Raw genomic sequence first — 21,476 nt, 5'->3', positions numbered from 1 at the left:
ATTAGCGGAGGAGTTGAACTTGGGAACGATAAAAAAATTGCACGATCCAATATGACGTAACACGTATATTTGGTGATAGATTTAAACTGGTATAACTTTGAGAACTCGAGAGCTTCCACAACTATTTATTTTTATTATAATACTCGCTAGAATATATAAGAGCAGTATCAAAAAGTTCTGGCATTCACTTGTAGAGAACATACATAAATGACGTATAATTTCCGATTCAAAACATAAGAAGCGACGTTTTTTGACATAAATTGATAAAATTTCCACAGCTAATGTACAAATATTTTTTGAAACAGTTGAACATAAGAGTATATTCATCAGGAAACAAGTTGATTAATGAAAAAAAGGTGTTTTCATGTCATCAAGATATGATATCAGTCCTCTTTGACTTCTTTCTTAATAATGATGAAATTTGAAAATATTGTGGAATACAAAATGCTTTATTGATACAATTGGAAATATAGAGAATTTTTTTCTGTTTTTATGCGGTGAAACTTTTTTTCATCAAGTTTCTTTAATTGAATATGGGAAAAAATATATGCTATTTCCGCCTTGCTGCTTTTCCATAACCTAATCTCGACGGGATACCATTATTGACGACACTCCTTTTGCCAAGACGGAATATACTAGAACTTATTTAATGGAAAATGAAATGGAAACTTCCTGCTGCGGCGTTTCCGATGATCAGACGGTGAATTGCCTCCGACAATATTCTTGAGTGTCATAAAAGCATATTTTTATCAGTTCATAATATCCTGAAATTATATATTCAATGGTAAATAGATTACTTTATATCCCGAGAGTTTGTGACATCCAAATATGTGATAATTTTATTAAAAAATCATATTTTTTTCGGCTACTGTGTTCACACAACCCATTTGTTTTTTAAATTTTTTCCTGATAATTGTATTGAATATGACACCCTGTATAATATTTCTCACGCAATAAGTGATTTTTAAACACATAATCAACGAAAATGACATATGCGACAATGTTGTCACATAATTTAAACAGATTTTATAGTTTGTGAAGCTCCTCATAACTCACTCTGTGAAAATTAATTCAAATCAATTCAATATATAAAACAGCACAAAAATATTTCATCATCCCTTGGCTTCAGAGTTTTCTTTATATTGTTAGTTCCATATTCTTCATTAAATTTCTCGATTTGATCTCGTCCTGTGCATCTTCTTCTAATCATTCTTTAGCAAACTTTCCTATACCTGCCTTTACCACTCCTATCCATTTCTCCATTCAATGCTTCCAGAAATTGGAAAAAGGCTTAGCCAAATAGAGAACCTAAATATAAATAATGAATGGAAACATTAAGAAAGCAGCAGATGAAATAATACCAAACAAAAACAAAAAATAAATAGAGGGAATGTTTTAACGAAGAATGTAAGAAAGAAATGAAACAGGGAAAAATATTGAATAGAAAATGCTTAAAAAAGGTGCTGATGAAGATGAGAGACAGTACGAAATGCAAAGAAAAATAACGGAGAAGATATGCAGAGCACACAAGAAATGGGGAACAGGACATAATGCATTGTAAATAAAGAAGTGAAGAACTTTTATCCATAATATAAAAAGGTAAGATGGAGACGAAACTCTGAGAAGGTGGAAGGAGATGAATACAGAAATTGATCCAATGTGGCAAAAAGAAGAGAAATTACCAACACCAACTAAAGAAGAAGTTGCAAAAATGATACTATACCAATAAATGCTTCTGAAAAAAATAAATTTATTCGGAATTTATAAATTATAGAGGTGATGATGAAAATAAAACCAATATTTTATTAATGTTATATAGGAAAATAAGATAATACCAGAGGTTTGGGCAACTGCGATGATTGTGCTACTGAACAAAAAAGGGGAAAAGGGTGACCGAGGAACTGCACTTTTGGACTCAGCGTATAACATAATGTCAAATAAAATAATATGGAGAAGAGCCCTGCTAGGATTTTGACCCGAATTATCAGTAACACTGCAATTTTTTTGACGCCCAAAAGGCATATGATACTGATACAAGAAAAAAATCTTCACAAATAACGGAGACCCGAAAGTACCAATTAAACAAAATACTAGAATGGATAGTCCGAAAAAGCGGAATAAACATGACGGGAAAACTAAAATCATTAACAACACAGTTGTTAGCCTATGCGGATGAAGAGATAATCTACTCAACATGTGAAAGAGACTTCCATAGAAATGGCAGAAATATTAAACCTAAGAGTAAACGAAGAGAAATCCGAGTTCATTAGAATGACGCTTCTTAAAACGAATGAAAAATCTTTGTAGAAGTAGAATTACACTCGCAATTGAATTCAAGCAAGTCAATAGTTACCTCAAGGATACAAACAGGCAGGTACAATAAACAAGATACTTATCTCCAAGAACGTATTCCAAAAAACTAAGCTACATCCCTATCAGACAGCCATCAGACCGATATTACTTTAAACAAGAAATTAGTAAAATTATAAAATCCAGAAGACTAGAATAGCTGGGACACAGAAAGAATGCCGGAATAGAGAATGGCGAAGAAAATGACCGATATAAATATGACATAAACGAAAAAAGGGAGAAATGGTATAGAGAGGCATAAAGAGATCTAATGAACAGGGGAGTTCGGGACTAGAAGTCGAAAACAAGAAATAGAAAAGAATAGAAGAAAAATATTACCACTTTACGGGCCTAAATTACCAGTGTGTAGCACAATATAAATAGTTCATGAATTAGAGCATTTGTTAACGTTATATTGTATAACACTAATGGGGTTTATAAATGTTTTAAAAAGATCAATAAGAAACTGGTTATGATTTTAAGCTTCTAAATATTACGATGGATGTCTGATAACCTTCCATGAAAACATGAATGGCACGTCGTTAAGCGATTTAAATTTTCTATGGAGCTAATTTTCATATCTATATATCAATATTACCTGATGGCTCCAAAGAAGACGCTGCGTTCGATATTTCTATAAATTAAGAGAAGCCACCTTTTGCGCTGACCCGAAATTTAAATGAAGAATAATGCAAAAACGTCGATCTAGTTTTAGAAATTTATTCAAAGTCGCCAAGAAAAGAAAATCTCTCTCAAATTTACTTCGTGAGATGAAATGTGGTCTTTTTCCATCCGGATAAATTACGCGAGTTTCGGGAATAAATCAAATTCCATTTTTTTTTCTCATATATTTGTTCGTAAAATATTTGACGGACGTTGTAAATCCAACTTTTTTCATTTGAAAATGATTTCGCATTTCGAAAATATTTCCATCAAATATTGTGTTCGTAATATTTTATATTAAAAAAAATTCTTCATTAGCGTACTGAAAGAAATGGTAATATGTTGGATAAATGAATATTAGAATTAGCTAACAATCCACAACAAAAAATCGTGTCTTCTATGACTATCTTTACTTACGAGGGTGACGCTATATATTTCTAGATGCAAAACCACCTAAAAATTTTATGGGAAAATGGTTCCATTTATGTTCATCATCATTTATCTTCTTGAAAGCTATTAAAAACTGAATGATTGGCTTCATCTATCTCAGGCTCTTTCGTGAAAGGTTGATTACGTAAATGTTGTAGGAAAAACAAATAACCAAAAATAACACGTGGACTAATCAGGTTGATAGGGTGGATGATATATCATTATATTTTTTTTAACGCTCCCTGTGCGACAAAGGGCACCTGTTTGTATCTCGGATAATCGTAACATCTGATTTTTTTCATCACTTAGCAATATCCATTCTTCTAAATCTATTCTACCAGCCAAACACAGTAGCGCGTTGCAACTGTTCAAGTTTTTGAAATTATAGCAGATTTCAGTGCGCAACTATAGTATAATGGCATCTAAAAATATACAGAGCGGCACTAATACATCAGGTGATTTAGAATGATTTTTTCATCAAAATATTACATAGAACTGCATAGGTAATAGAACGGGTTAAACAAGTTCGATTTGATATATGACTAAATAGATTTGATCTTAACATCGAGAAGTGACTTTTATATCGACTTTCCTTTTATGTATCCCTCGTATTATGTATTTACTAGGTGAAAAATTGAGACAAATATGGATTCCAAATTACGAACGTACCCTATCAATAATCTCATCGAGTGAATTTAAATTGGCTATAGACACTCTGTGGAATTGCCCATTTGCCCACTGTGAAATGAGGCTCGTCTCTATATAAATGAATGATTGAGGAGGTTTAGCAGCGAAACACAATTGTCTATTTAGAGCTTATTTCCCCTTCCTATAGAGATGTTCATAGCATTTGCGACAATCCATAAATTAATGGCTATTAATCATGATAATAACCACACAAATTATGTTTGATGATTTGCTATGTTCATGTCCATATATTATCGTTTTTATTATCATTCAGCGTTGAATTATTATTATTGTTTTTAGTTAAATTTACTATGATATAGGGTTCATATAAACAGAACCTATTTGTTCATTATCAATACAATTCCAATAGAGTTATGAAACGAGGACTTCTACCTAAGTTTTGAGATGTAGAAAAACGTTGAACTTGCAATTGATTCTTGATCTGTGGAAATAAGAAGAAATCCTTGAGTTCCAAACAAGGACTGTACAAAGGATGATGATTCTGCGATTGGTTTCTCTAAGTTTTGTGAACACTTCTGGCAAAATGCTGGTATACCATTGAGAATTCACCACTCTATGGTTTAATTGAAGAGCTGCACAATGTTATTCTGAGTTATTCTGAAAAAATGGCCCACCATTTGCTTCGAAGTGCTTGCGAGTGGAATTAATGCCTGAATCTTACGGTTTGTCACATGATGACATGAAATGAAATGAAATGAAAATTAGTCCTGTAGCGAAGTGATTTCGGAAAACCAGCGAAACAAGGTGGATAGAGATCAAAAGTTGAAGCTGGTGGAAAAAATCTGATTTTGTCGAAAAAATCGAATGTCACTAAAATGTACTTGATTTATCTTAATTTAGTAACTCAAAAATAATTTTATCATGCTGATTTCTACCATTCCTCTATTTTTATTAGATCAGTATAACTGTAAGACTATAAGTCTTGGAAATTCTTGTAGCGCAACTATTGGTGAACTCATAATAAATGGATTGAAATAGAAATAAATTTTTGGAATATCTCATACTTTTTCTTGGGGAATATTTTGTAGCAATGACAATAATCATTATTTCGTAAATACTCAGCGGTCGAAAGTATATGAATAAATATTGGAAACATAATGATGAACGGAATAGAACAAGAGTCTCAACGAGGGTTCAGGAAAGGGAAAAACATACATGACCATATCTTCACAATAAAACAAGTTATAGAGAAAACTAGGAGCATAAATGTAAAAATAATTCATAGGGTTTAGAAAAACCTTTCGGCTAAATAATCAGGGAAGAACTACATAACGAAAACATATCAGAAAAAATTATTCAAGAAGAAAATAAGGTAGTCAATTTCGATCTGAACGATATTACACAAGCTACAGATACTAAGAAGTAGAAATAGTAGAAAAATACTAAGGAGGAATGAAGAAAAAGAAATGAATATTTCGATACATATTACATCTTAAGCATTGAGAATCAGTTTTATTATTAATTAAATTGGCAGAGATTAGCGTTTAACATCGATTCTCAAATTTGGCTGCGATTTCAGAGAGTTTCAAAAGCAGCAAAAATTGAGTGCTCTAAAAAAGCCACGGTAGTAACGAAAATAGACAAAATAGGAAATGAACATAAGAGGAAGAGGCCAAGCCTACTAAAAAAGTTTAACCTACAAAATTAAAATGATAAGGCTACTTAAGACTAATGAAGGGAGCAAGAGAAGTGAAGAAAGATGTAGTGTCAAGAAAATACAAGAAAAAGCTAAAGCAGCAATGGTTAAGAGAAAATGGGAGAAAAACTAATCCACGTGACAAATCAAGAGATGAATTCCCTACACATTACAGGTACTGATATTATTGAATCATGATGCATACAAAAGTATCACAATCGTATTACAAATTTGTCATCACACAAAAGGCGCAGGGATTAAAATTTGTCTGACGTCAAATCGTTGACTATGAACCAAATATCAATCGATGGCTGTATCAAACGTTTAATACGCTCATGAATCACAAATTGAGCTGCATTTTTTCATTTTAATTTGATAGGGAAAAAATAAATCTCATCAAATTACTACTCATTTATCGCACAGAATCATCCATAAACCTCACTGGTTATCAATTTCCAATCAAGTTCCAATTTTCCCACGCTTCATCGCGAATTTTATATTGAGATAGCATTATCTCCAAATAATCAACGTCGTCAGTATATGGGTTTACCATAAACTGAGCTGTGGTTAAGCTTATTATCCTGATTATGATCGTAATGAAAATTAGGCACGACCATCTCGATTCTCTCCGTAGTGAGGCACATACATATACATGTACATGTAGTTGCTGCTCGTGACAGCTGTCACACTCGAAGAGACAAAGCTCCGGAGGTGTGATAATAGGGAAGTGAGATTTAAATTGATGTCGATATTGAACTAAAACTTAACTACATGAGATGAGTACCTTTTTGTATTATATCAGAAAGACTATATTTTAACTGGAAACTATCAGTTTTCCAATTCAATTCATTAGAAACTATTCAATCAAATCGTTTTCGCAAGAGATTACTAATACTCTTAATGACCGAATCAATTAATAGTTGTAACATTGAACAATTAATTAACTTCTGACAATAGTTGATAATTCTGACAAAACAAGTTCACTATAACTCAATTTTTTATTACAGCTATACCGAAGGCGAACCCAAAAATCGACGGGTTAGTGAAATCGTACGCAGAAGGTGATAACTTTTCCGTGAAATGCACATCGGATTATGCAGATCCCGAGCCAATTCTTGCTTGGAAAATAAATGGAAACGATGTAAGTATTACCATTTATTTTGAATAAAATGTACGTAAATATATACCCGAAATCGAGAAAGATTCGCTGTCATAAATATTACCAAAATATGGGATGCGGTTAAATCACGTGAGTGTAGTGAAAATACTCTTTCTAACAGAACGTAAATTTGTACGCTCCACTTCATTTGTCGCACATATACTACTGTAAGTAATTATGGATGATTTTTGATAGAAGGGATTTTAAATCAATAAAATATTTGTTTTCGAGTGAAAAGTCATTAGATTTATAATATAACCAAATTGGAGCGCTACTAAATTAAACCTGAATATATACATTACGCGAGTATTAAAATCGAGAACGACGAAGAGGTAATAGAATAATCCATTTCATTCCATTAACTACTTAAAACTCATACATTAAAGTAATACGATAACGTCACAATGGAGCGAAGGCCGCCGTAAAACTTTGGCGTCGTTTGAGATGCGTTCGCTGCAATGCCTGGTGGTCGATTGATTCAATTAACACTAAGATCGAAAGCTAGAGCTCTTGTGATGTCACGAAACAATTTGCGAAATAAAGGGACGTAGATACGTGATTTTTATAGAAACGTGCTAAGAAGATTGTAAAAGAGAGGTAATTTAGAATTTCCAGAAAAAGGCAACTTGGTATCGGGGAAACGGTAGAAAGACGAAAAATGTCATGAATAAAAGTGTACCTGTATTATGTACGCGTATTTACAAAAACCCGGCTGGAAACCGTTGTAAGAATCGAACTTGTCGTTCTAAACACCGAAGATCTTGCAACTGCTGGTTTTAATATGTTTGTGCTGGTGCATCATTTTCATCAGCTGTAGTTGGTTTTCGACGAGCTGCTGCTCCCGATTTGAAGCTGCTACTGGTAATCGTCCGTTTTGTAAGTGGATAGTCACATCATTGTTTTCTGGTTACCTCGTTTACCGTGTAAGCCGGTTTGGTTATAAAAGTTTTCTCTTCCCCATCAAGTATATAACGACTTCGAATACTGCAGGAAATCATAAGATCCTAAGCATATTCAACAAAATGAGCTTGATGACCTCTCTTCTCTTCACAGACTAGAATATCTGTCCACATATCATACAGGAGAATGAAACTTTGCACAGTATTTTTCATCTGATGAAAATTTTGGCTTCTCTTTATTGATAACAGTAAACGAAGTCTCAAGTACTGCTACATAAAAGAAATAAATATGCAGCCGTTTCGATTGCTCTCTCAACTTATATGAAACAAAAATATGAGATTATGTCAATCCTCCCACGGAATAACGAATAGCTAGAATACCTACATCGATTTGAAATAGTTAATTATTAACTGAGCGACCAGAGTTGTTATACTAAATACCCATGCTTCATTTATGACTGGTACAGTTGAGTCAAATCACGTGAACCCAAAAAAATCCTATCAGAGATGCTCTTGTTGTTGGAAAAAGAAATATTGCGAATAAAATTGTGATTCTGAGAGAAGAAATCATTTTTCCAACATTACATCTGAAAATAGGGCCGATGAAGCAATTTCTTGAGTCTCTTGACAAAAGCGATCAATGTTGTTAGTTTTTTACATAGAAATTCCATAGTCTAAGGTCTGAGAAGCTAAAAGCAGGCATCTTCAATGGATGTCAAATACATCAATCAATGAAAGATACCACTAAATTTGAGACTTATATGAATGATATGGGAAGCTAGCGTGGAAATCTTTGTAGCATCTGCACAACATTTCCTTCTCGAGGACCTGGATCAATTCCAGCAGAATTTAGTCGAACAAAGTGAAGAACAAGAGGGACGCAATAAATAATAAAAGTTATAATAACAATGAACAACAAAGATGGGATATTAACATTATGGGTATCATGCAAGAAAATCTTTCAAAAGACGGTTTCTTGATGATTAATGCCATTTTTGTATCAAGTGTTACACAAGCTATCAACACAGACGTTCGGATCCGTTGTTAAAGTGAAGGTCCCTTTCATCTATGAGCACAACAAATATCAGTTCATGGATATGGAATTAAATGAAGTTATGAAGACCTTGTAACCAAACACCCAGCTATTATGACTTTTTTTGGATTATTTATATGAGCTTGAATAAGTATTCTGTATAATCTCATATTTTGGACGAAAATACTTTTTTTATCACCATGGAGGCTGGTCTGACGAATAATTCAACCGTGAAGTTAGTTACGACAAAATCAGCAAAACAAACTTGTTTATTACAACTTTTCCTTGGTGGAAATACTGCGAAAAGTTGATTTAGCAGGAGCTCGAAATGAAACGAGATCATTTACGGGTAGAATAATTATACCTCAAAAGAAAATTGTAATAAATTCGTTCTGAAGAGAAACTAAGTGTTGAGAACAATTAATATTTCTCCGAAATGGATGTACTTGTAAAAGTTACCCAAAGAAATTAAACCTTCTCGCAATTTCGTGATTTCCATTTTACCTGAATCGCTACAGACATTGTGAATAGTTTAACTTGAACTAGAACTTTGAAAATCATCAATCTCACTTATTGAGACAGTTCTTATTGAGTCAGTAATTTTACAATTGTCACAACCTGGTTAGAAGCTATATCGAAACAAACAAAACAGGCAGCGGTTAGAGTATAAATGGAGAGAAAAACAATGGGAAAACAAAAGCGTCTCGATATCAATATACTCCAAGATAAGAGCATGTATTTAAATTTAATGTTTGACTTTTCTGAAAGATTTACAAATGGTTTCTATTGTGATGATATTTTAATATGACAATCGGGGAGGTCAAGGCCAGGTAACTCACAATACTAAACTATCAAAAATATATTTTTCTTATTCGTTTTGTCGAAACCTTCTCGAATACAAACAGAAAATGATTGGGTTGGAAACAATTTTCGTTCCGTTTGTAAAATCATTATACAGCTGCTATTATAACTATTGTGCTGGTTTTAATCACATTTTTGGAGTAATCACATGTACAAAAAAGGTGCATAGCCCGTCAGAAAAATCAGTTTCTACTTTCAAATTTCAATCACACACTTACAATGATTCTGGGGATGACAAAACTAATATTGGTTCAACTACACACGATAGCTGGATTTTATCTGTATGTTTGGAGCTAATTAAGAATATTATTATTAGTCTCTCATCATTATCAGCCTTTTGATTTCATAAGAAATTTTCTATAGCAGTAACAAAAGATTTTGAAGCTTCTGCTTTCAATTCATCCAATGAATGTATGGAATCATTCTCTTTTAACAAAAATCTTACACGTGGACTATCGAAAATACCAGCTCCATACAAGAATTCAAGTTGTATCACAACAAGGTTTACATTTTGATATGCCTAGTCTAATTTGGTAAAACGAGAATGAACAATAGGTAAAGGATGTTAATCCACTAAAGAAATTTAAACATCACTTAAAGATGATTATAAATAATTTCGTCACTTATTAGACATTTAAGGTATTTGAAGATAAACACGAAGATGTTGTCAACACATTTGAATGCTACAAATCTGATAGATCTTGATTCACAGGATATCTAAGGAGTGTAGGAGCCTTTTAGCAGACGATAAATCAGGTTTATGTGATTTTCCTCTAATTCCCATCTCTCCTAGCTGCACCCTTACCTGTTTGATTCTAAATATGCAGCGCTTCTCGGGACGCCGAGCTCAACCATATTTTTGGTGGTCTGTCTAGTGGTCTCCGTGTGTTTACTTTCTGGTTTTTATCAATATGTTTGCTAGAATTCTCTCAGATAATCTTTCTTACCTCGAGATTGTTCTCTAATTTAGCTCAAAAGATACTAAATTCTTAGTTCTTATTCAATATCCCGACTTCTTTTTCATATTTAATTATGACTTCTCTTCATACTTACTCTCTCAATTATCCGATGGCTCTTGTTACTTGTTACTTGCAATTCTCTATTAAAGTCTTCTCCCTTGATTATGTTATTGCCTACAGCTAGATCATGTCTAATCGGATCTTTGACTATAACTTTTGATTCGGTTATATTAGTTCAATTTTCCCTCAAACTGTACTACAATACTAGAGACCACAAAAACAATAGTCATCAATGTGGTTCGTACATTCTGATTGTACAGTGGTACGATAAACTTACGATGGCTACGTTTACAGCTTGTCCTTAGATGCTCACCATACTATTTGCACACAATAATCAAACCCACAGCTTCTTATTCACGGCCCAACTCTTAATCTTAAGATACTCATAACTTTTTTACTAATTCTGTTATGGGTTTTTGCTTTATATTCACCATAAACATATTTGATTCATTCAAACAACATCTTCTGGATGAATTATTGGAGTAAAAAACAAAATTAATTAAATACGATGACATTAAGTATCATAAAATGAATTTTTATAGTAAAGTCCGCAATTATACATTTGAACGTAGCTTCATTGTTTTCATGAATTCGAACTACTTCTTAGGTAGCTCAAAAAAGATTGTTTTTAAATCTTTAATTAATCATACTCTATGTTCACTGATAAATTTCATTAAATACGTAAAAGTTAATATTCAGCTAGAGTCAAATATAATTCCTCCTGTAGTTAATGGAATTGCATACACACAAAAATATGTCGATGGATGGATCTGCCGTTTATATGAGTTGCATTAACTGTCATGAAAAATTTAAAATACAACAAGCAATGGAAAAATATTTGTGAGAGACTAGATTATTTCGATTTGTGGGGGAATAACAACTTTCGATACTTTCTATAATCAAACCAACTTTATCGTCTTCTTATAAGTCATTTACCCACATTAGCATCACTACAATCGTTTTTTTAAGCATTATGAATAAGTAAATGGTAAATGTCTTGTTTTGATTCACTATGTTAGTAAAAATGATTGGAAATCCATTACCCTATGAAAATAAATTCATTGATTCAAAGGAAATTTGCTATTTCACCCTCAATTTATAATATTGACAATGATTTGTATAATTTTATTACATAATTACAAAACTAAAATTCATTATACTTCAGAATATAACACCTCTGTTTGAATATGTACTTCAGAGTTCTAATTTGATTTCATCGAAAACAATAGGAACGGAAAATTATCCAGTTAATCTAGTAAATCTGAGGCAACTAAAGATTTTCCAAGCATGGAACATTTCATCCTGCTTCTACCAATTGCGCAATTAGTGAATTAATCGAGCGGAACACCTTCTATACAAGTGAATATGTACTTTAATTGACTATTTTACGAATACAAGAAACAAGAAACATATTTTAAAATAAAATAAACTCAGTATTATTTTTATGTGTACAGAAGAAATTGTTTTCAATACATTCTATTCATTTGTAAGTGACCGAGTAATGGATGGATGTGTGTCAAGAACATAAATATTCATGGGAGAAGAGCAATATCAATGCTGCGATTTATGGGACAAGCACGTATCCAAAAGCTATAAGCACCGAATGTACAACACAGTTATAAATAGTATTGTTTCCTTCGGTAGCGAAGTATTGAAGCTATAGAAATTGATGTTTGTGACTCGTCGCAGGTATTTCAAGATGAGAAAAGACAACTAATAACTAAAATAATACAGTGATAAAATAAAATCTTCATTGTAATCCAGCGGAAGCACCATAAGAGGTAAAAAAGAGCAGGTACTAGAAGAGGATCTCTGGCTGGAGGGATATGAACATCATTAGGATGAATATATAGAGTAATATTTGCAAGAATGAGCCATACTGTAATCGTTTTATCCAAAAGATATGAATAAGTTTTGTCAGGAACTTAGCAGACTCTAATCAGTTGGCCAATCATCATCTCCGGCAAGGATATGAAGCAGCAGATAATGGAATTGAGAATGGACTTTATGCTGTAGTAAACTGGATAGAGCTTTGTAGATATCAACATCATAAGGTATAGGTAGTTTCAAATGAATGGAGGTAATTTTTCTACAAGGTTTCATTAGTTTGTTTTAGTTTAAACGCGTTTTTTTCCCAAATTGAATTGATCTTCATATATTAATCATTAATGCGTACCATCATCATTGCCAGTTTATAAGGATGGATATTCACTTGATTTATTGAATACAGAATAGAGAATTATGCATATGAGGGTTGCCACTTGAGTTTTGAGATATAGTAGCAGTGATGTGTCAAATCTGACATTGCCATCATAAAGATTGAAATTTTTAATGGTGAACGTACTCAGTACGTTTGTCATACGTAGGAACCCCCGTACCAATTATACAAGATCTTGAGAATTACTGAAGAATTTTACACTACGACTCTTTGAAGTCAAACTGATAGATGCTAATCGAAATATTTGGAGATATTACAACAATACTAATAGTTATGGGACTAGTTTCTAGGACTTGTCTGGGAAAATTATTGAATTTTAATGTCACCAACTTAATCTCTCTTTCGATAACTATTTTTATCTGCATTTACCAAAGTATGAGAGGATTAATAGTAATATGGCGGATCACCTCTTGAATTATTGAAAAAGCATCAAAACCCCATTTGCCTACGAAATTCATCTACTGATATTTTTTGTTACATAGTTCCGAAATGTCTTCATTTTGAAATAAATAAATATAATCGGAGAATTATCATCGTAAATGAATCATAGAAACGGTATTGAAAGTTTCTGTGATGTATATTTTATGACTTAACATTTATGTATACTCCTTCAGAAGTCAAACCAAATTTACGTGATATAAAATTTCAACGAGTGTAATTGAGGTGCATCCAGTAAAACCAATGATTTTTTGGTCCATTTACATGTTTACCAAATGTGTGACTGCTGTTAATATAAGTGCCCACGAAATCCGGTACAAAGTAATGGATGGTGTTCGAGAATTGCACAAAAACCGCAGCAGTATATTCTTCTCCGTCGGTATTGATTCGGGTAACCATGAACACAATCATATTGTTGACATATTCCACAGCTTGAGAGATTACAATGGATTTAAACTTATGTAAACTATGTAATTGAAAATTTTCATGAGCAAAGTGTCCCTTGATTATGCTATTGAAGAGAAGCTAGGTTTGAGATGGATTAAACTTTAATCAATAGTTTCAATATAAAATGTACGTTTGCTACAGTCCCTGAGGTCAGTTTGGGTCACTTTCCAATTAACATATGGTATCCTCCATTTGGCGGGAGTATTATTGAGCGTTTTCAAATTAGTTTGAAATAATATATGCTTGTAATTCAATTTGGGACATTCATTAATAAACACTTTGTGTTCATTGCTGTAAGGATTTCTCTTTTTAAAAAGTATTTTTAGTATAACAAACACCTACATGAACTTTGAATATGGAAGATTACATGTACAGAAAATGGCCACAAATAATATATGATAATGCTAGAGTTGAGGCGGACACTAACCATTTATTAATGGTCACCAGAACGAAAGATTAGGAATAGAGAACAAAAAAACGAAGGTAAAACGTAAATGAATTAAAAGAGAGCAAATACTCAGGAGTAATCCAACAAAACCTACTAATAGAAAAAGAACTTTATATAAAAGAGGGATTTAAAACTACTAAAAAACAAAAAATCTATAGAGGAATATAGAGATGGTGGCTAATGAATGCAGAAAAAACAACAGAGTTCACGGGAGCCTTTCAAAAAAGAAGAAAGCAAACTAAGACTAAACAACAGGTAGATATAGGAATAAACAACTTTCTTACAAGAAAACTACGAGATGTGTTTTCTGGATCTTAGCCTAGCCCACCATAGTAACATTTTTAGTGGAAATCACGTAGATGCTACCAACGGAAAAAGTTGAGAGTGTATCACCACTAGTGGCTACCACGTGGTTACCACGAAATAGCCACGTAGCTACCACTTTTTGGGTGGCCACCACGTTCTAGGAACTGGCTGGAGCATGGCAGTCTATGTCTTTATGTGACATAAGTTGAATACACTTATAAGTGATTGAATCAAATCAAAATTACATTCTGATCACTCTAACATCCATTTGAATATATTGAGACATTTCAAAGTTTATAAAACGTGGTTCTCACTGTGAATATTATGAAGTGGTCTTCACAATAAAATTATGAAATTTATAGTTTTCACGTAACAGCTCTTTTGTCTAAGTTCCTGTACACATAACTTCTGATGCTGCTTGGGCGACGATGTGGATCTTGCACTCATCAGCTCTTGCAGGACTTTATTCCCTCTATCACGAGCATATTAAGATTACTATGTTTCTATGGCGTCGATTAGGTACCACCCATCCACATTCTATCACAATGAGTACTCCAGCTTGGAAACATGCTCTTAGAGCAAGAAAAATTTGCTTATCTAGTTGTCCCTTCACAGAAGAATGCAAGAACCAAGCTATTTATCCTGAAGCTATACCGGGAGGATCCATTATTTAGGAATTTTCCATCCACTGTTCTCTATTAGTGATGTGTGCCTTCAAGTCCTTATTGTTGACGGCTGTAGGTACCATATGGTCACTTCACATTCACTTGCAGCCTGTGTCTAAATTTATAGCCATATAATCCAACCTATAATTCGTTGATGAAACTGTGGAAGGAAAAACGACACGCGTTTCGAAGGAACTGACAGAAAAAGACTTCCTCCACTATTTTGAACAATGGAACACTCGCATGGAGCGATGTAGGGATAGAGAAGGGGTGAATATCGAAGTTAATAATAAGTAAATATACATAGTATCAAAATAAAAAGTCTTATATCATCAGTCTCGTTATTTAATAGCCAGACCTCGTATACCCAGGGAGAGATTTTCGATGAAGATGGAGGGTAGCATACTTTATTATATATCATATGCTCGTTTTGGAACAGTCTGAAACATTTATATTATTATTATTTATACGTATAAAATAGATATCGGTAAAACTAATTGACGGATTCAATTTTTGAAGAAAAATAATATACAAACTCTTGATTTTATTACTAATTCCAGACAATGTCTGTATCTTTTAATTTACAGTCCACAGAATACTAATGACTAAGTTGCTGCTATTGTGAAATAAAAAGTGACAGAACCATGTTAATTGATACATTTCGAGAAAATAATGATGTATACGGATACCCATAGTAATTTACTGTTTAATTTGTGTGTGTCCATTAATTAACAAATAGTTTTGTTTTATCTCGTATTTATCAACGTAAATAGTAATAATGTACTAATTAATTTGTCGCAAATAGGAAATAGGTTAATTTGTTAGATAGGTTTGTATAATAGAAGTTGAAATCGGTATTCTATCCGTCATATGAAAAAAGTATTCTGATATACCTATAATATCAAAACTCTATATAATTACATGCATTTAAATAGATCGAAAATATATATCTATGACGAGTCAAAAGCTCCTAGCATTTCCTGAAATAATAACTGGTTGAATTATGAAAAAATGAGAACATAGAATCACACTCAATTTGAATTAACAAACGGAAAATTGAAAATAGTACTAAATATTCATATATTTCCAAGAACGTATGAGATATAAAAATCTACTAGATACCTTAGAAGATCACTGTAGTAAGAGACTGGAATATTATAGGCGATTTAAAAGTGGAAATGAGTCAGTTAATTACGAAGCATGATTGTGAAGTGATTTGACCGAAAAAAATGCAGAAAATGGACAAACTTGTTTGGTATAATTTTATTATTCGAAAGCTTATGTAGATGATATGGAAGAGAGACTGGTGAATATCAAATTTTGAAAAAAAAATAAATAAAATTTTAGTTCAATTTGCGTGGAAGTAACAAATAGTCCCCCTACTGATCCGGATTTCCTTATTTAAACTGTTACAGTCTTTATGACTCTGAAAAGAAATTGGACTGGAACATTTGAGAAGAAAGAAGCCTGAAAATTGTAACAACAGCTTTCTGTATACCAGGACAATGCTTCCTGTCTCAACTTGCTTTTGATACATGAGTATTTGGTCATTAAAAGTATTTACATCCACCTATCTCACCAGATTTAGTTCAAGTTACTTCTGACTTTTTCATGTTTAGGATTTTTCCAATTTTTGACGGCAGTGCACTACTTTAAATACATATTATCTTGTTTTTATTCGCATAATTCAGTCTTCATAATAGACGGTATCAAACGAACTTCAATATTTTAGGGGAACTTAACTTACTTTTTCTATAATTAATATGCAAAGGAGCATCAGAAAGTTTTGTCGCTTTCTCAAATTAAATTGTCTAATAACATTCCTTATCAACAAAATATTGCCATCTAGTATATGTTCATTGTGAAATGTATGAAAATTTTACAATCTATCCTACGTTAATAATTTTTTCAGGTTTCAATACTCCAAAATCTACAATTTCGCGTTCACCAAACACAAACAACCGCTTTTCTGGAATGTAAATTAGGATACGCAGTATCATTTTGCTGATACCATTTTTTAATGAATTCGATTAGTTCGAGGGGTGCGTGCCGTGTGGAGATGCCTATGGATATTGATCTTATACCTGTAAAGGCTAGAGTGTTCGAGAAAGACGTGCCTTGGTACATGATTTCACAAGCTTGCACTTCTCCAAAGAAAGGAGTCCCGATAAATTGACATCCCTGTTGAGTAGGTCCAGCAATTACTAGTCTAGGAGGGATTATGTTGGACAGCTTAAGAGATCATCCACTGTGGTGGTATCAATAAAACAGAGTCAGTTAAGCGGCCTTTATTTTATGCTTTAAGCTGTCCAAGCTTCTGTTCAACTTCACTTCAGCCAAATTTGACACCTAATTTCCTCATAATAAATATTCATGAGCTTTGGTATAAACTTCGTATATGACAAGCGTGTATTCTATAAGAAAAAGCATTTGGGATCTCTTATCTTCTGCATCATATCATCATTCTATTTTAGATCATACCTTGAATAAATAAATGGCTTTCTCCTACTTGTATAATCAATCTTGATTCTAGTAAACGGTAAATATTTTGTCTTTTGTTACTACGAAATCGAAAATGTCGAATTAATAATCTCCAAAATCTTTTAAAACCTTAACTTGTAATCTGAAACAGTGCAATGAACATTTTCACAATAATTGAAACATTGGCTAATTTATCGGCCTGCAAACACTTTTCAATACTTTTATCAAAGAGGAAATGTTTCCTTACATTTTATTAAGAACACAAGAAAATCTGATAAATCTAAACAACAATATATCAAAGATATTCATTCAAGTAATTGTTCATTCACAAAATTTCAATCTGCAAATTCATGGGCGAATAATACAAGCGGAAATCAGAAACGATTGGTAACGGTGTCAACAAGCACCTGGATTTCCGGTTCGCAATCTATCAGAAGTGAGATAAGTTTGCATGTTACCTAATTGTTTTCGGAAAGCTCCAAGTGAGAATCTTACAGGTGTTTACTGTTGTACAAAGGAAATTAAGTCTTATATTTCATAAGATACTTTACAACAACGCTTTGTTACAACTTCGTAAATTGTGTACTGCTTTTTGGACTGTAATGCGGAGTATATATATATTATGTTATGAATTGTTTACAGTCGCGAACATAATTGATTAATTGATTTCGAATTTTTATTTCTACTCTTTTCAATATAAACTATATAGCTGAATATTATGTCAAATAATGGCCAAAAATTGGTAAATTGCATACAATTGTTCTTTGTAAAACAAGTGAGAAAAATTAAATATAACTCCAAAGCGCAGAAATTCTTAATTCACACCATAGAGCAATAGGTCTTTTTCTCACGTGTTGTATAATGTAGTGTTTCTATACATACGATATGTCTGTGTGCACAAGATTCAGAATTAACTCATTCAGACTTCTCAAACTGTATGATGTCTAATGTTTATAATTCGTAAATTATGTTATTATAAATAATGAGAAAATAAAGTTTACTATAAAAATGTTTATATTTTCGTAAGAGACAATTCCTTATAATAAGTGTGACACAATATATTTTATTATACTTCATAGAGATTTCAATTTTTCTATGTATAAGAAAGTTTAAAACATTGTTGATAGATGCCGATAGCTACGCCCTTTGCATTAATATTTGAATCAGCACCACTTAAGTCTCTTATTTTTCAAACAAACATCTGCAACATCGATTTAAAGGGGAGGGGACATTTTATTTTTGCCAAAACTGAAACTGAAACTCAAATGAAGTCATCTCTGGTTTAAACCACTAACTTTTATTACTTGTATATCTGCCATAATTTTGGAATAAAAAGTTCTTTAAACAGTTTGATAATAAACAGTTTGCTTTATTGGGATATACTCAACACCTAATTTTCTTCCAAAAGCTTAAAACGCTTGTTCCATCAATCGCCTCTCTCATTTTTTCTTCTTATTTGTTGATTTTAGATTCTTTCTTTTGACGAGCCATGCTGAAACAATATGGTTATACAAAGTGGTACACACTAGCAAGTACACAATAAACCCATTCAGTGTGTACTGGTTCACTGTTAAATGTTTACATATTAGATGAAAATACGGAACAAAATTATTCCAGACGATACATATCTGTCGCTTTACCGTTTCCTTCCACTAATCACCTAACTAACTGCCACAAAGAAACTCACAAAACTGCTGGATAATTTACTTAGAATGCACAAAAACAAAGTAGCCCCCCCACAGCATCTCTTGACAAACTGAATGTTAACAACCGAAATGGTGTTATTCGAGGTATGTTCTTGTGATTGAGTCATACTCTTTTTAAAAGAAACGGAAGCGACGAAATATCAAATGATTCACCGTGTACTCTGGATCTCTGTGAGACAGTTTGCCCTAATGTATATCTACCCTTACGAGTGTAGGACGAGGGGCTGAGTTTCTTTTTCTATGAACTCTTGTTTGTGGTAGTACCTGTAGTTTCTTCCTTTCGTTCTTCGCTCTTACTGTTTTGGCTTCTAGTATTCTTCTGTTAATCTTTACCTTACTCATCCTTTCCCCATGTCTTAATCATCTTAGTTGATTTTCGTCTGCAGGTTTTGTATTTGAAATTCCAATATTCTATTTAACCCTTTTAAGAGTGGACGATACAAATACCATTTCTTAGAGTGAGGTACATTGTAAGAGGAAAATAATAACCAAATTTCATAATTGTAGCTTCAGTGGCTTCGTCTGTGCGATGATGAATCAGTCAATCAGTAAGAATATGTTATTTTATATAGTCAAATATAATTTCTTCGTTAGCATCGTTCTTTTTTTAATAATTATCTGTTTCCTCATTCAACTCAATTTAATATTTTATTTTCTCATAGTTTTCTTCTAATTTGAAAATTTAAGTTCAAAAATAAATTTCAATTTCAGAATACCTCTATTGCTTTGTATAAACCAAACCATAATTGCATTTTTCCACTTTTGATTTATTTAATTCATTCCGCTGGTAATAAGTGAAAACCACGACCGCGAGTTGCTACTGCACGGGGTTTTGTTTCAATACAATTAATTTCAATATTTTATATGCATTCAACTTTAATTTTGTCGCAGCAAAATGCAAAAACAAAAAGCTGATTAAAATTTCATATCATCATGCCACTTTCATGGTAATAAATTTTTAAATTAACCGCAATCTTAACTGAAAATTCAAGTTATATTTATTTATAAAGTAGATTTCATGAAGGTTTACACTTCTAAAGTTTGAATATAAGTAGAGTGTAATTTAGAATGATCGAGTATTTTAGAAAAGCTCGAATATTTCAGTCGAAACTACAGTCAATAATTATGTACATAGGGTGTCAAAAGTTAGAGATAAATAAGTTTCTCATGTTTAGTTAGTAAATAATTTGTGTAGAAACCTGCAGTCTTATTAGGATCATTCTCTATTGAATCCTAGTGAATACAATTTAAGAATTCATGCTACTGTCGATTGACTAATTTCAACATAAGTAGATCTTTACCTAGCATATGAATATCAAGAAAAAAGTTGTTAAATCATAAAAATAATACAACCCAAAATTATAATTATTCGAAATATATAACATAAAATTTTTCAAATTGCTTAGATATTTGTTATCATTGATAGCTTTACATAAGAAATATTAGGGGGACTGGAACATAATTCCGTTTCTGTGCATGTCGATATCATAATTTTTGAGCGCATTATGAAGTTTCGAGTCTTTTTTACAATTTAGGATGAAATTCCAGCCAAATACTAGGAAATCATACATGGCATTGTATGCTCTTTATATTTCACAACAGTTGCGTCAAAAAAAAACTACGAGATCAGATTCGGTGGACGATCAACAATATTAGACAACGACATGGTAAGAGCACCTGTGCAAGCAAATTCATGTGAGACAATTGACGAACTCACGAGCATTCTCAACCAACCTTGATCGATCATCCAAGAACATTTGCAGTGGAATTTAAAAATAAGCTCTGTCACTGTAGAATTCAAAATGCTGAAGCTCTCTCCATATTAATGACCATGAAGTACCACGGAGTCAGTTCTGGATGTCAAAAAAGTTCTGTATATTTGGTAGAATAAACGCAGTAATATTCATTCAGGTTTTTTGAATGTATTCACTCAAATCTTATTTCTTATTATTCTTAGTATGTTAATACATATTTATTTCTTTTTATTCTATTAATGAAATAATCTATTCCA

The 21,476-nt window shown here is 32.4% G+C and overlaps 1 protein-coding gene across 1 annotated transcript in view; it reads left to right on the top strand.

Moving 5' to 3' along the window:
- Nucleotides 1-21,476, top strand: part of LOC130445382 (uncharacterized) — a 206,677-nt gene that overhangs the window by 168,623 nt on the left and 16,578 nt on the right. The window contains exon 5 of the mRNA XM_056780973.1: nucleotides 6,793-6,926. Coding sequence (XP_056636951.1) covers nucleotides 6,793-6,926 — 134 coding nt within the window. The remainder of the gene's footprint in view (nucleotides 1-6,792; nucleotides 6,927-21,476) is intronic.

Source organism: Diorhabda sublineata, chromosome 6 (genome assembly GCF_026230105.1).
Source record: "Diorhabda sublineata isolate icDioSubl1.1 chromosome 6, icDioSubl1.1, whole genome shotgun sequence".
Classification (NCBI taxonomy): domain Eukaryota; kingdom Metazoa; phylum Arthropoda; class Insecta; order Coleoptera; family Chrysomelidae; genus Diorhabda; species Diorhabda sublineata.
Note: the sequence above shows the minus strand (reverse complement) of the source record. Positions and strands in the feature narration are given on the sequence as shown.